The sequence below is a fragment of the Staurois parvus genome, unplaced genomic scaffold, assembly GCF_062004578.1.
Source record: "Staurois parvus isolate SC_StPar_1 unplaced genomic scaffold, SC_StPar_1.0 ptg000402l, whole genome shotgun sequence".
NCBI lineage: Eukaryota > Metazoa > Chordata > Amphibia > Anura > Ranidae > Staurois > Staurois parvus.
Genome location: NW_028318198.1, coordinates 409,588 through 425,162, shown reverse-complemented (window position 1 = coordinate 425,162; position 15,575 = coordinate 409,588). Strand labels below are relative to the sequence as shown.

At 41.3% G+C, this 15,575-nt stretch overlaps 1 protein-coding gene across 1 annotated transcript in view; it reads right to left on the bottom strand.

The window, feature by feature from the left end:
* Positions 1-702: 702 nt before the first annotated feature.
* Positions 703-15,575, bottom strand: part of SLC71A1 (solute carrier family 71 member 1) — a 54,487-nt gene continuing 39,614 nt past the window's right edge. The window contains exons 10-13 of the mRNA XM_089686566.1: positions 15,052-15,164; positions 7,031-7,128; positions 6,571-6,734; positions 703-5,138 (exon numbers count right to left, since the gene is read on the bottom strand). Of these exons, the coding sequence (XP_089542692.1) occupies positions 4,932-5,138; positions 6,571-6,734; positions 7,031-7,128; positions 15,052-15,164 (582 nt within the window). The 3' untranslated portion in view covers positions 703-4,931. The remainder of the gene's footprint in view (positions 5,139-6,570; positions 6,735-7,030; positions 7,129-15,051; positions 15,165-15,575) is intronic.

The window sequence follows — 15,575 nt, the reverse complement described above, 5'->3', positions numbered from 1 at the left end:
GGAGGTTGTGGTTTGTTTTGCTCCTGGATTGACTGATACTGCTCCCTCTTTCTCATCCAGGATGGTCACCTGCACTCCAACATTGTACACCTGACTTGAATGGAAGGGGCTTTAACACAAAGACTTGTCTTCTGCCATATTACTTCTAGATGTTAAGTTTTCTACAACATCAATCTAGATTCTGGGCAAGGCTTCTACAGATGGCTTAAAAAAATAAATATATATATTATACATACACACACAACATTTTTGACTCCTTCCAGTCAGTTCGGTAGTAAAAAACTCACTTGATGCACTTAGTGGCTCCATTCTTGGCTTCCAAGGTTCTAGCTTAGCATACGTTCCCCACCTGATGTTCCTTTGCTCAGCTCATTAAGGAACATTGGATGAGGCTGTCTTATGCTTGAGTGAGACATGGTCCTATCCAGGGTTTGAGGCAGACAAACCCTTATTAGTATGCTGACATGAGGGAGAGCCCACAAATGGCAATTACGGTAAGAAAGAAAAGCAATTTAAAACACACACACGCTAGGTTATACTTTCACAGAATCCTTTCAGTAAAATATCACCTGTATTTTGGTATACATGTGGCCTTTAATATTTTATATTCACAACCTCTCATTTTAGTCTGAAACACATCTTGTATAAATTGTAACAGAAACCAAGGATTCCACATAAAAAAACTCCAAGTATTTTGCAAGGTTAAATATAAAAATATTTAGGTTTATTTGTAAACATACATCATTCAGATCTGAGCCAATGAGAAATGTTCAAAGTACCAAGCAAAACAAAAAGTGATCCTATTAAATTATACAATACTTTTTATACAAAGAACACTTTAAATAACCAAGTAAAAATATTTACAAGTTATATTGTTTTAGAAGATAAATTCACATCTGTTACTTTTTTTTCTGTATAAAGCTTTCTGTGGAGTTTATCTAAACTAAAATAGCTTTCCTTTAAACTTATTGAGTGCCAGCAAACCAAAGTTGCCAGCTTCTGGCATTCATGAGGTTAAAACTAAAATGGAGGAAGGCCACCAATAAATGCACAGCCTCAAAGTAACAGACTCTGGAAGCTGTATATTCAAGTTTTGGACATTAAACATCCAACATATATATATATAGATAGTGGTATGTAAAAGAGGCATGAGCCTGAATCCTTCTCTAACATCTGACTGGGAGCCGCACGATTATTAGAGCAAATACCTGGATTTCTGTACTTCATGTAAAAGCCTTTTCTTGGAGTCAGTTGAGGGAATGCAGATAGTGTCATGTTATACTGCTGCCTACAAAAGAACTGGACACTGGCAAACATAAAAATTGTAAGCCAACCCCTACTAGCAGTACCACAGAGGTACTATGTTGCTCAATTGACTGTAAGAAAGGATTTTATGGAGAGTACAAAAATCCTATTTTCTTGCTCGTCCATTGAGGGACACAGAAATTTAAATACAGAAGTTCAGCGATGGGTAGAAAACCCAGCAACAACCACTAACAGGACTCACTTGAAAGGGGCCTGGGATCTGCCTGCATCCCTAAAGCTACCTGAAGTATCAATGTCCAAATATGAATCCAGGTGAGATGGATCAAGGAATGCAAGGCCAAAAAGTCCTGAGTGGAGGTCCCCGACAACAGTTGAGGAGTCTTGGCCTCATCAGATGGAGCTAAGACTCCAGTTATGTAGATTCTGTAACGGTAGGGTTCCAGATTGCATGCACTGGCTCCTTCAGAGAATATAGATAAATTGTCCAAGATCCACTAGGAGGAGTATGGGCTAGGGTCACTGGTAGCAGCAGAACGTCCCCACTCTGTGTCTATGTGCAACAAGCAGCATCTGTGGAGTGGTAATGCAACAAGGCCCAAAGTGTGAGGCAAGATTTCAGGTACTTGCAAACCCAGGCAACTGGTGCAGAAAATGGTTGGGCAGCTGGTGGCATCCATATCACTGTAGGTACAGAACAGAGTTCCACATTCTACTTTTCAAGCAGAAAGCTTCTCCCTCAATGCTGAATGGTGGGAAAGAGTGCAGAGTGACACTACCAAGCAGTCCCCAGTGGTAACCATTACTTCTGAGAAACCAGTGGTGGCAGGTAATTTATTTTATTTATTACAGGTACTTTTATAGCGCTGACAATTTATATGCAGCACTTTACATACATATTGTATATTTACATCTATCCCTGCTCTCAAGGAGCTTACAATATAAGGTCCCTAACTTACATAAATACTCTAGGGACAATTTAGATAGGAGCCAATTATCCTACCAGCATGTCTTTTGAGTGTTGGAGGAAACCGGAGTACCTGAAGGAAACCCACTCAGGTCCATGGAGAATATGCAAACTCCATGCAGGTAGTGTCGTAGTTGGGATTTGAACTACGACACTGCTGCTAGGCAGACAAGCTAATCACTATACTGCACTCAACAGTGCACACAGTAAAGTATCTTCCAGTGCTTTAGCCTGAATGGCTTTATTCCCTGAGTGAGTCTTCAGAGACAGGGTCAAGAGCTGAGGCAATGCCATGCCTCTGGACCTGGAAAGCACTTTTATCAGTACACGAAGGTGTGGAAAGCGCCACAATGCAGAGTCCAGTGCTGAAGGTCATATAGCAAACTAGCCCCACATATCCAGTGTTGGGTAAACCACGTACTACACTCCGAAGTCAGACTTAGGAAAGGCCATTCTATATAGCCACTACATAGAGGCCAGCTCAAGCAATGATGTATCGAGTCTTGATTGAAGTCAATGGAGGAACAAACTCAAAGGAAAAAAAGGCTAGAGACTTCTCTCTGCAAGAGAAAAAACCATCTATTCACCTAGGACAAAACCGCAAAAAAAACACAAAAAAACAAAGTCATGCTAGGTTGGGGAGGAGGGGTTATACAGGGGCTGGCTTACATTTCTACATTTCTTCCAGTTTGCTAGTGACCAATCCTTCTGTAAGCAGCTGTATAACCCAACTGCATCTGAATTCCTATGTCCCTCAATGGACATGAAAAGGATTTTCCTCACATATTTTAGTTAATCTTTGGGTGGAGAAGGAAAGAAAAAAGCAAGCTCATTAACAACTGTAATTCAATTTTACACATGTAAAATAAGATGGCAGTATATGAACATGGTCATGTAAAGAGGATTACCCTTCACATGTAAGGCTAGAAGTCCTTCAGAACAATGAGCAGTGAATAAAGAATCCCTGTCCAGCAGGCTCCAGCTCAGTGCACAACCCATGAAAGGAATCAGCTCCTCCCACAGTTTTAGTTTTTTTTTTGGTTTCTCCTCAAAACTTTTACTCTACAGTGGTTGGAGGCAATTCTATGAAGTAGTATAACCTGGGTGTCCAAGTTGTAGAAACAGGATCGATAAGGCCCAGCTCCTTTCTAGTACTAGAATTGTGTTAGAACATTACAAAGCATGAGGCTTTCTTGATAAAATTCCTATGTGATGCCAAGTGGAGGACCTTGGTAACCATTCTCTCAAGGGCCTGGACCAAGAGGGCATCATCCAGTCATTTTTGCCCTCCAAGACCTGGTTCACACCTATGCATGTTGCAATCTGCTGCAGTAAAAAAAAAAGCTCCTGACCCTTTCCAAAAAAGTAGCGGCTGAAAACACATAGATGTAAACGTGTCCTATAGGAAACCATGTTAAATGGACTGTAGTGAGTTTTTACAAAAAGCACAAAAAAATGCGTAGGTGTGAACCAGGCCTAAAAGCCAGTTACACCGACATATGGAAAGTGCCGTTTTAAACCTGTATGCATTGAAGCACCTTTCTAGAAACCACTGAAGTAACGCTATGGCCTCACAACACCATGCTCTCTCCTACAGTACTACTGGCTTTCAGTAAGAGACAATAGTGCACTTCACTGTTGGTAAACATCTATGTGATGAATGGGAGCTTTTCAATAAATCACTGCAAAAAAAGTAGATAGGTAAAGTGTAGCACACTGAAGTAATCAGATTTTCGTCTCACTGCCACCAATCAGTGAAATAAGAATTCTGGTTGGCTACTATGGTTGCTGCAGTTTGCAAATCATCAAATTCCTGGCAGAGACACATCTGCAGGAAAAGGGTTTTGGAGAGGGACACCATAAGACATACTAGCTGTATAAAAAAAGTATTCGAATGTTATTTTCAGTGGTCTTTCCATGCCACAAAATAGTTTAATAAAATCATGTGGCTCTAAAGCTGCTGAACTGAAAACTCAGCTCCAAAATTTACTATACAAATGATGAACATCTAGTTTCTCTTACAACAGGTGGTAGACTGTCCCATGTTGCAATTAGTCATTTAAGGCTTGGTGATTTACATAGCAAAGCTGCTTCAACTGTGCTGTGGTAAAAGTATTCTAAAACTGTGGCAGGGCTAATCGTCACTGCAGACTGGAAAATAGTTCAGTCAATCTTTATATGATGTATGTTTTGTAAACATACAATCTGCTCTACTGAGCTATCACTACAAAGAGAGGACATAACCCAGGCAAGCATCAGGAGAAAAGGGAAAAAGAGCACGGTAATGAATGAAGCAAAATAAAAACACTTTGGCTAGTGAAAAACTGCTGGAGGCAACACAAACGCAAGGATCATATTTCTTGTCCCATGCCAGCAGGGTAAGCCTGCTGTATGTCCAAGTCCACCAAATACATCTATATATTCAGATCTGTAAGTTGCAATAACCTGGCACTCAGAAGGTAGAATACATGCTGATTGTCTCACACAATCAGGCTGTAAGTAGGCTGGAAACTTGCCTGCTAGAATGGAGGCAGCCGAATACACATCTCTACAGTAGAAAGGGCCCAAGGTCCTTTCCTTCACTGGAGAGCCCATTCATTCCATTGGAGTAGAAATTGATCCTGCAGGTGTCTCAGTTTCTAACTGAGTGGAATGCAACTACATGAGCAGCAGAAGCCCGTCATTGTCTTTCAAGCAATTGTCATACATTTGTGTCCTGTAAGAGAGGCTCCTTGCCTTCACCAGGTGCCGGCGGACTGTGGGGGTGGCTGTGCCCTGCTCCATGCTTTTTCCAGTTGCCGCTGCGAATGTTCAGGTTGGTGTGTTCTGGGATAAACAAAGCTACAAGCAAAGCTAGCAGCACAGAGCAGGCTCCAAACAGGAAAGGAGGCCCAGGGATGATTGAATTCTGCAAACAAATACAAAATTTAAATTATACTCTTCCTATTCTGCAACATAGCAAGAACTGGTGTATCAGTAATGCAAGTTAACATGAAAAACATGCTGTGTTATGTTCTACAGTCTTAAAGATGAATTATCACCACAGTTTAACACTCATACAGAAAATGTTTTGTTTGGATGGGACTTTTCAGGCGTTCCACATGTGGTCACATACGTAAAATAACATAAGACATAAAAACAATACATAAGGCCACAAATAAAACATTGGTTATAATCCTCTTAGACCACAACACGTTTGGAAAAATACTTTCTTCCTCAAAGAGAAACAAGAATCTGTAGAAGTCCCAAATGGTCACAACAGGTGTGCGTCCATCAAAATCATTGCGGTGTTAAAAGATAACACAGCAGACTCCACAGGTGAGCTCCAAGATCATCTCCCTTCAGCAGAACCTGTGGGTGCCACCTCTCGCATGTAAGCAGTACTTCAAGCAACAGGGAGTTTCATTAAGATGACAAGCATTCCCATGATCAAACAACTGTGGGATACCCAAAGGCCAAGTTCAGCATGATCACCAAAAGAGGGAAATTCCTTCAGGATGACCTGTAGTTGGATGGCTTTTAAGGAACCCCACCCCCTTTGATGATTATCTGAACCCTTAGCTGGAAGCTAAAAGGACTCCCCCTCTTTTGGTGATCATGCTAAACTTGACCCTTCGGGAATTGTGGAATGTCTGAAAAGTCCCTTCCGAACAAAAAAGGTTTCTGTCTGACGACATATGTTAGCATTCATGTACCTCACTGTGCACTCAGCACTTGGTTCCGTTCTGACCTGTGCTGTAACTGTGCAGTAAAACAACACCTATTTCTGTTTATGTGGCTGTAGGCTCCTCTGTGTATTTCCTATTCAGAGTAAAGTGCCCGTGATCGAGTATTTGTGTTGCACAACTGCTAGGAAACATACTAAAGTGTACAAAGTGACATCAATGCAGATCTTTATAAAGAATCTATTTTAGTTGGTAACTATAAATGTGGCAAAATATAGTCCAATATTTCCAGCATCTGCTTTTTAGTGCAAGATATCTACAGCAAGGACCTATAATCCATGTATCCATCCACCCATATCAAGTTAGATCATTTTGGATGACAAACACATGCAAGTACCCTGGGCAACAAAAGTTTGGGCATAAACTCACAGAAGCATGCTTGTAGTCCTGTAGTTATTTCTGCCCTCCCCCCCACCAAGACAAGGTAATAAATCAGGCTGTTTGTGATTGCTGCCCAGCATACATCACCATTTGTCAGTAGAATATAGAGCTGAGGATGTGAAGAGAGTGTAACCTAAAACATTGCATATACACGATCAACCAATGTTTTCCAATCTTCACTATGAAGAGTAGCCATTTAATAAAATATATCCAGTGAGTGTAAAACAAAAATACCTGTTGTAAATGTGAAGAGGTCACTTTGTCTTGTCCTGGGCTATCCTCTTTAATAGGATTTTCATCCAACTCCACATGAAAGATGTAAAATATAAAACCGTATAATGCAGGTCCAAGGCCGTTGCACAGCCCTCGAATTCCTGTGATCATCCCTTGCACAACACCTACAGTAAAACATTCATCAATTGCAACATCTGATCTGCTAAAATTAGACATTGGCATGGCAATATATACAGACACCAATCGAGATGCATTAGTAGCAATATATTGGGAATACACTTCTATATGGACTTTACATGCCTTCACTGGAACACTGAAAGAAACGTGTGCGCGCACACACACGTAAGCATCATTTACAGATTACACTACACAAAATATAGTGTAAATGCTTTCAAACAACAATGTAAAACAGTTTTAGGTTTAATCTACATACAACAAATGTATCTCAGGTCTACCTTACCTTGTTGGTCAGCATCTGCAGTCCGAGATACCAGAGCACTCACTGCAGGGAATGTAATACTGGACATGGCTGCCACAGCACCAGCAGCCCACATCATCCTGCACAAATATGAAATGGAAACAATACATTTATAATAGTGACATTTTTTTATACAATTGCAATAGTACAATTTACCCTCCCCCCTTCTCAACTGTGCAGAATCTGTAGCCAATTAACCACTTGCCTACCGGGCACTTATACCCCTTTCCTTACCAGGCCAATTCTCAGCTTTCAGTGCTGTCGCATTTTTGAATGACAATTGCGCGGTCATGCAACATTATACCCATATGAAATCTTTATAATTTTTTTCTCACAAATAGAGATTTCTTTTGATGGTATTTACTCACCGCTGGGTGTTTTACTTTTTGCGCTATAAACAAAAAAAGAGCAAAAAAATTTGAAAAAAAAAAAAGTTTCTTTGTTTCTATTATAAAATTTTGCAAACAAGTAATTTTTCTCCTTCACTGATGTGCTTTGATAAGGCTGCACGAATAGGTGGCACTGATGATGGGTAGGTACTGATAGTCGGCACTGACTGGCGCAACTGCTGGGCACTGACTGGCGGCACAGGTGGGATGCACTGCTGGGAACAGGTGAGCAGAACTGGTGGGTGGACCGCTGGGCAGAACTGGTGGGTGGCACTGCTGGGCACTGATCATCAGTGCCGATCCCTGCTCTGACAACTGCCAGTTCTCGGATGTACTTTCCTCATGCTCTGACAGCGTGAGGAAAGTGCATTTCCCGGTGATCAGCGCGTCATTGGACACAGCTGATCACGTGGTAAAAGGCCGCTGTGATTGGCCTTTTACCACATCACGTGATCAACTGTGTCCGTAGGACACGGAGATCTCCGGGTGCGCACCCCGGGGGCACGCAGGAGAGCGCGTTTTTGGAGGACGTCATATGATGCCCTCCCAGAACTGGCCGGCCGCAGTGCAGCCGCACTCTGTGGTCAGCAAACTAGTTAAAGTAGATACAAACCCCAGCTAGTGGATAATTCGTTTGCCAAAGCACTGTGCATCATAAAATCCGCCAAGTTTATATTTTAGAAAATACCCTTTTCACATTTTTTCTTTTATTATTACAGCGCAGCTAATCTGATTTTTTTTTTTTTAAGGCACTAGGCACTTCCTGTCTATATGTGTTTTCTAATGTGGCAGCCACAAATCACTGCTCTAGACCAGCTTCACAATAGTTGTCCATTAGGGTTGAGTGTACCAGGGTGACCAGGAAGGATCAAAATAAGGAGACAGAACGCTGCAGATTTTGAGGGATTTGTGAACACCCTTGTTAATAAATTCACAACATTCGGGATTTGGTCTAGATCTACTTTAAGAGTACACTGGAAGTTATTTACTAAAGCTGGGGAGTATAAAATTTGGTGCAACTCTGCACGGAAACCAATCGGTTTTCAGGTTTTATTGCCAAAGCTTAAAGTGTTCCTAAACCCCGGAGCCTGCATTCCCTCTATCTGGTCTCCCTGGTCTCCCACAGGACACACAATATGGAAGGGCCATTATTATAGGAAATATAAACTGCTAAATACCTTTCCTCATCTGCAGTATAGAGCAGTCTTGTGACTTCAGCTGAGCACTGGTTACAGCTTATAGGAGGAATTTTATTTCTGCTCTAGGAGGATGCAGGACCCCTGACCTCTGCCTGGACTGTGCTGATCGCACTCACTCTCCCAAGAAAAATAAAACCCTCTCTAGCAATACACACCAAACTGAGCATGTGCAGAATGGCTACGGATTCAGTCTGTCTTATCAGGTGCACATCTGAACAGGAGGAGGGGCAGAGGAGTCAGGATCAAATATCCTTTTTAAACAATGCAGAGAATTAACCCCTTGGGTTCCACAGTGAGTATAACAAGTATGCTTTACTGCATATACAGAGTGATTTTACTGATAAAGCACAAACAGGGATAAGTGAGCGTGAAAAGTCAGATAAAGCCGCTAAAACACCAAAAGGTACCAAGAAAAACCTTCAAAAATGCAAATATAAAATAGGGTGTAGCGCTAAAATAGTTATAATCATATGCAGACCATAATAATAAGATCATAAAATAATCAGTGACATGGTGATGACTAAAATAAAGTGACTTAGTGGTACCATAGAATAGTGTCACTCTCAAACATTAATATGCATATATACACATAAAATAAAGCAAGCAAAATATAAAATAGCACCATTGGTAAAGTGCTAACAATGAAATAAAGTGACTGAATGGTGATATATTACGTCACTGTATAGTGACCAATGGTGTATGAAGTGCCAAGAAATCAATCAATGATCCTCATATAGTCCAAAGTAAAGTGCATAGGAGATCATGATGATCTTCAATATCTGGTGGTCTGATGTCCCTCCCTAAGGGAGGAGCTACAGCGTTGTGACGTCACGCCACCGCCACCACGTGGGTCCCGGCGGCCATCTTTGGAATCTGGTCAGTTCAAGCTGTTTTATCCTTTTCATTGCTGTTATTTGGAATAAACAACCAATATTTAAAACAATATCACGCTATTGGCCTCCTCTTTCTGTGGCTCATTGGGAGCTTTTAACCACTCACAGAGTAGTTCTGCCATTGCAGACAGCAGAGTTTGAACAGTGAGGGACATCAGACCAGACCAGACCTTTTCCATCTTAAAGGGGCCTCCAGGTTACTGAAGTGTTATCTCAAAATGCGCACATTGATTGTGCATCTGGTGAGTACGCAGTCTTTACAATTTTGGCCACATCACCACCGTACAGGATAAGACCACCAGATATTGAAGATCATCACAATCTCCTATGCACATTACTTTGGACTATATATGAGGATCATTGATTGATTTCTTGGCACTTCATACACCATTGGTAGAGTGATTTTACTGTTGTGGGTTTAGTAACATTTTAATTAAACAAGCTGAGGTTAGAAGCAGATTGGCTACCATGCACAGCTGCACCAGGTTCTGAGTGCACCAGTGTTAGTACATCTACCCCACTGGGTATCAATTGCTGCACATTCACAGTATAATATGGTACTTCAGTTCTGGGAAGAAAAAAAAATAGCTTCTATATAAATTCCACATCTTGAAATATCGTACAGGACACTGGTAACTTATTTATTCACCAAGCATTATTGGTGCATACCTTCAGATGACTGGACACTGGCAATCTTTTGAGGACAAGCTGCGTTGCTATGGATTAGTTGGTGAGTTTTTTATAGCTTAAATATGTGATTTTTTTAAGTTACACGTGTTGCGTTTGAAGCTAAGCTCCTCCTATTGCTATGCAAATGAACCATTTGACTAGTTTATAAACAGCACAGAAAGCTCCTTACAGGAAATGAAATTGCAGGGGAAGAGAAAGAAGACTTTTTGAACAAGCCACGTGCTGAGGCAAAGAGCTGTTTTGAGAGACAAAGGACACATTTGTTCTGAAGATGGATGAGGAAGCAGTTGGACTCTGAAGGAACCATGAAGAAGATTCCATCAATGGAAAGCCCAAGTTGAGTAGCTATTTTGTATACTTACTGCATACATATTGCACATGCTTATTTGCTAAGAAGAGAGTCAGCTTGTGCATGTTGTAGGCATATTTTGTGATTAGTGTTTTCTGCAGTTGTATGTGCAGATTTTCTGTTTAGTAAAAATATTATTATAGAGATCTAAACTCCCTTGGCTTTTACCGCAAAGTAACCTAAAAGACGCAAGAAAAAGATACACCCTCTCCTATAACCGTTCCCCACTCTGTGGGTTCTCAGTTTGGTAGCAAGCAGTGCACAATAAACCAAGGAAATTAAGGGAGAGCGTCCTGTACTGTACTCCAAGATATGGAAAAGTTGTTGAAATTCCTTTTATCGTAACTGTACAGTAAAAGGACACAGGCAACTTAGTCACACACAATGCAAAATCTCAAAGCAATGAATAGAAAGGGTTGGCAACAACTAGGCAAACAGAACTGTACCAACAGGCCCAAAACACAACAGGAGACAAGGACCCAAATTCAGAGTACTGCTGCAAAAAATCTGCAGCCAAAAGCTGCATCCGCAGAAAACTGGATGTCCACTTGGTAGGATTTTGAGAAAGTATGAAGAGAAGAATAGCCAACAGCTTTATACATTTGGGCTACAGAAGCTTGGTGCTGAAAAGCCCATGAAAACTCCCACAGACCAGGTGGAGGGGGCGCACAACATTGCTGAAGGAGGTTTTTGCTTCAGAGTTCTTGCAATCAAGTTTCGTATCCACTGCGCAATGATGAATTTTGAAGCAGGGTGCCCCTTTCATGAGACTAAGAAAATAAAATAGGGAATCCATGTGTTTAATGGAAACAGTATCTTTTAGGTATACTCTAATTGCTCTGACTACATCCAGGCAAAGTAGAGATCATTCCTTTGAGTGCTTAAGAAGCAAGGTACAAGGACAGCAAAACAATGTCCTTGTTGTGAAGTATAAGGGCCTCCTTACAGGAAAGGCTGTCAGTTCAGATACATGTCTAACAGATGTGACGGCTATCAAAAACTACTTTGCTGGCAAGATTCTCCAGGAAAATATCCCTGATGGGTTCAAAGGGTGGTTTCTGCTGGGCAGAGAGAACCAAACTAATGTCCTAGGGAAGCACAGGTCAAAACCAGAATCTTCAAGGCAGCCAGGCTCCTTGTGACCCCTTGATGGATGAAATTCCACTGTGGTGGAATTGTCTGTCTACACCCAGATTGGGAGTGCCTACACGTGGGGGGTGGGGGGCAGTGTTGTCAAGTGCTGCAGGGATAACCTTACTGCTCTGAGTTCCGAGATATTGATGGGGGATTTGGTTTCCTCTCTTGACCATGTTCTCTGTCCTGTCAAGGATTGAAAAACCCCTCGCCTGTCTGGTGGACGTGCGTCTCTTGTAAGGGACTTTCCAGTTGAAAGGAAGAAAGGATTTTCCCAGTGAGTGAGCTGGGGTGGTGATCCAACAAGATAAGGAGGTTCTCATTTGATTGGATAGGAGCGTGGGTAGGTTGAAAGAAAACCTTTTTACTCTCTAAGCTGACAAGCGGTTTTGTTGGAGAGTTCCTGAATGAAATTGGACAAAAGTCTTGTGGTGGTTCTGGCATCATGACTTCCTGGGACAACAGGTGGTTCAAAGAAGTGGTAAGGTGGTAGAGTTTTGAACTCTATTTTGTACCTCTTTGAAACCACAGATTAAACCTAGAGATCCAGGACATCTGTGACCAAGAGAGAGATAAACAGTCACAGGTGGTCCTCACTCGCTGGGAAGAGGGCTTTGGAAAAGATTTGCTGGGCTTTGTGGCCAAAATCTTGCACCGAAAAGGAAGGACTGAACATAGATTTTGTAGATGAATCCTGGGTACAGCAATTAGGTGCTTTATATTTAGAGGAGCTAGGGGCTTCAGAGGGTGGTGGTTTTGAAACATGCTGCCATGGAAGTAAAACTATTTCACCTGTATCCTCTTTAATGAACTGGTCAAGTGCCTCACCATACAGACATCTTCTTTGGAAAGGTATACATTCGTATATATTATATAGTATATATTAGTCTGCAGATTCTGTGCATGTGAATGGAAATTAGAGCCATTTTGGAAATGTGTCTTGTGACATGCTCTAGGGCATCCAGACTAAGTAGAGAAGGCAATTGCTTTAATTGTTCTGCAACAATAGAGCCCTGAAATACAGGGTCATGATGGTTGTTTATTGTCCTTGTCCAGTTGCTGAAGTTTGACATACAGAAATAGCAACTACAGCTGGTGGCAGGGTTGGGCCTGCTAGGTGAAAAATAGAGCTTTCAGAAGTGTCTCAAATCTTCTACCTGCAGGATCTTTGAAAGACAAACATCTTCAAAAAGGTACAGTGAGTAGTTTAAGACAGATGGCAGAATCAACCACAGGAACAGCCTGCTTCTTTGCAAAAACGTTTTCCACTGGATAGATAATAGTGCATTGGCAAACATGCTGCATGAAGCTCCCTCTTCAACATACTGACAATTCTGGGCAGAGAAATCCTCTACTGCTTCCTACAATACTGCATCAACATTTTTTTCATTCCCATTCATGTCTGTGTCTGCTAGGACTGAAATATCAGGATGCAATTCTGGTTGACAAAACTGGAGTTGAATAGGCAGGAAAGTTTTGAGCCCTGGAAAAAGATGGCTGTATTAAGGTCGTAATCTGTCCAAGGGATTGTGATTCGGGTGCAGAGAATTCTACTTCAGTCAAATTGGACTGAAATAAAACTAGAACCTGATGCGACGAATGGTGTCAAAACCGGGTCCTACTCCGATGCAAGGGATGCATAGTTACTTTGAGGTTGAATGCTGCATGGATAGTTAGCAGAGCGAATGTACACCTGTTTTGAATTGGCTGCCTTTCGCCTGGTCTCCATAAATGCTACTAGTAGATGTATTCCACTGTAGGATATTCACAAAGTGTGGGAGATGGGATAAGTGTGTCTGGAAGGAGTACGCGGAAACCCAGGCATACACGGTCCTAAACAAATCCTTTTGGCGAAAACGGAGGGAGGAAGCGCCTGAGTACCTTATAATGGCTCTAGGTGGAAGTGGTGTTAAAGTGTGCAACTAGCAACGTGATGTAACACCTGCTCATCCACCTGGGACTAAGCTCTAAATGGTTGAATCTTAGTGCCAAGTTTGAAATCTTTGCACAGTGAAGTGAATATATTTAAAAACATAGCTCCTTTTGAACAGTAACGGACAGAATTACAGGTTGACCTTGTCTTACCTGTCCACAGTGATGGATTGTATACAAGGTCTAAGCTTCACCAAAATAGGGGGCATACCCCCAAAGGGGAATTCAAAGACTGGGTTTCATAGCAATGGACCATGGCCCTGGACCTGTGACTCAATGAGCTGCACCAAGTGCCAATGTGAGCGCCCATGCAGAATCCAGTGCCCTAAGCAACATTGCAGGAAGCCCCTACAGCATGGTGACTGTGTATGACTCCAAAGGTTTAAGCAAGGTTGCACCAATCTGGATACACTGCTTCTAAGTAGGCATTAGAAGACAGTAATGTGTTGACTGAATAAATATAAGAAAATAAGGTAGTGAAGCTGAATTCTCTGCAAAAGAGGTACATCACCTTCAGAAAGTGGCAAAAGACTCAAGTACTCAAGGAGTGGGAGTAAGGTTAAAGGGGAGGTGCCCCATAGGACGTCCTCAAAAGCTTGCCACTGCCCAGCACCTGAAGGTACACACCTATAACCCATGTGGTATGAATAAATTGCCTGTGTCCTGTACTGTATGATTACGATAGTACGCTTTTGAACTAAAACAAAGATGTAAAAATTATTTTAATATGCCAAAAACAAAATAAAAGTGTTTACATTTGTCTCCAAAAGAAGAAATATTTAAAATAAAATCATCCTTACAAAAGAGTAGGCAAACCAGAGGATCAGTAAAAGATAAATTGTTCTGAGTTGACATCTCAGGTTCAGGGAGAATAATAAAGCATAGACATGGGCGGGTAGTTTGGTCTAGCTAGTATATGACCCATATTTGTCCACTGTGCACACTCCTAAAATGTATCTTACATATTTTTCTTTCCATGGTGTTCATCACCACCCTTTATTATAAAACGAGAAAAGAAGAAGACAGACCAGTCTATCCAGAATGCCCTAATTTAGGCATATGCAAATAAGGTTCAGGATTAAATATTTAAGGTTTATTTATCCCTACTTATATACCGTAGCTGAAATATCACTGCTTAAAAGATAAAATACGTTCTTGTTTAGTGCATGCTGATAAACCCAGCCTCGGAAAGAGTTCCCGCCACACCGCAAACAGGGAACTTGGCTGGCTTTATTGGCACATTGTGCTGCTGGTTTCTCTAGTTTCAGGATGTGTAATATTTGCATTAGCAAAGAGTGTGACATCATAGCTGTTGTGTGCTGAAAGGTTTTTCCATTAATTAGCTGTAAGGAGAGTATGTACAACTCAGCATTGTTGAAAATGTCTTGTTTCAGCAATAAGGTAATGGAAAACTTACCAAGGTTCTGATCCAAAACCATACCAGGCCAACTGCAATATCTGGAATCCCAGACCCAGGAGAATTGTATTTTTGTTTCCAATTGACCTCATGAGAAAACTCAAGACAATGGTCTGCACAAAGAAAATACATGTTGTACTAAGAGGCTTAAATGTATCAAATCTAAAGTGGTATATATAGCATAAAACTTTTAATGCAGTACAGTCTGATTGTTCCTGTATTTTCAAAAGTAACATGCAATTAATGTTGCTCCTATCATTAAAATGGCTGGATGTGTGGCTCAGATGGACACAACATAGTTGGCACAGGCGATATGCATCCTGAAGAGTCAAATATCTGGAAATCTCAGGCCATTCAAAATCCATTTCTGAGTGATAAATCAAGTCTGTCACTTATACTAGATATATAAAATATGGCTTAAAAACAGGTGACAAAAAGCATGTAAATCTTTCAAATCACTCTGTATCCAATAGATAGTCTGGACTTTTAATTGTTTAGGGCAGGACTTGGCTTCCAGTCAGAGC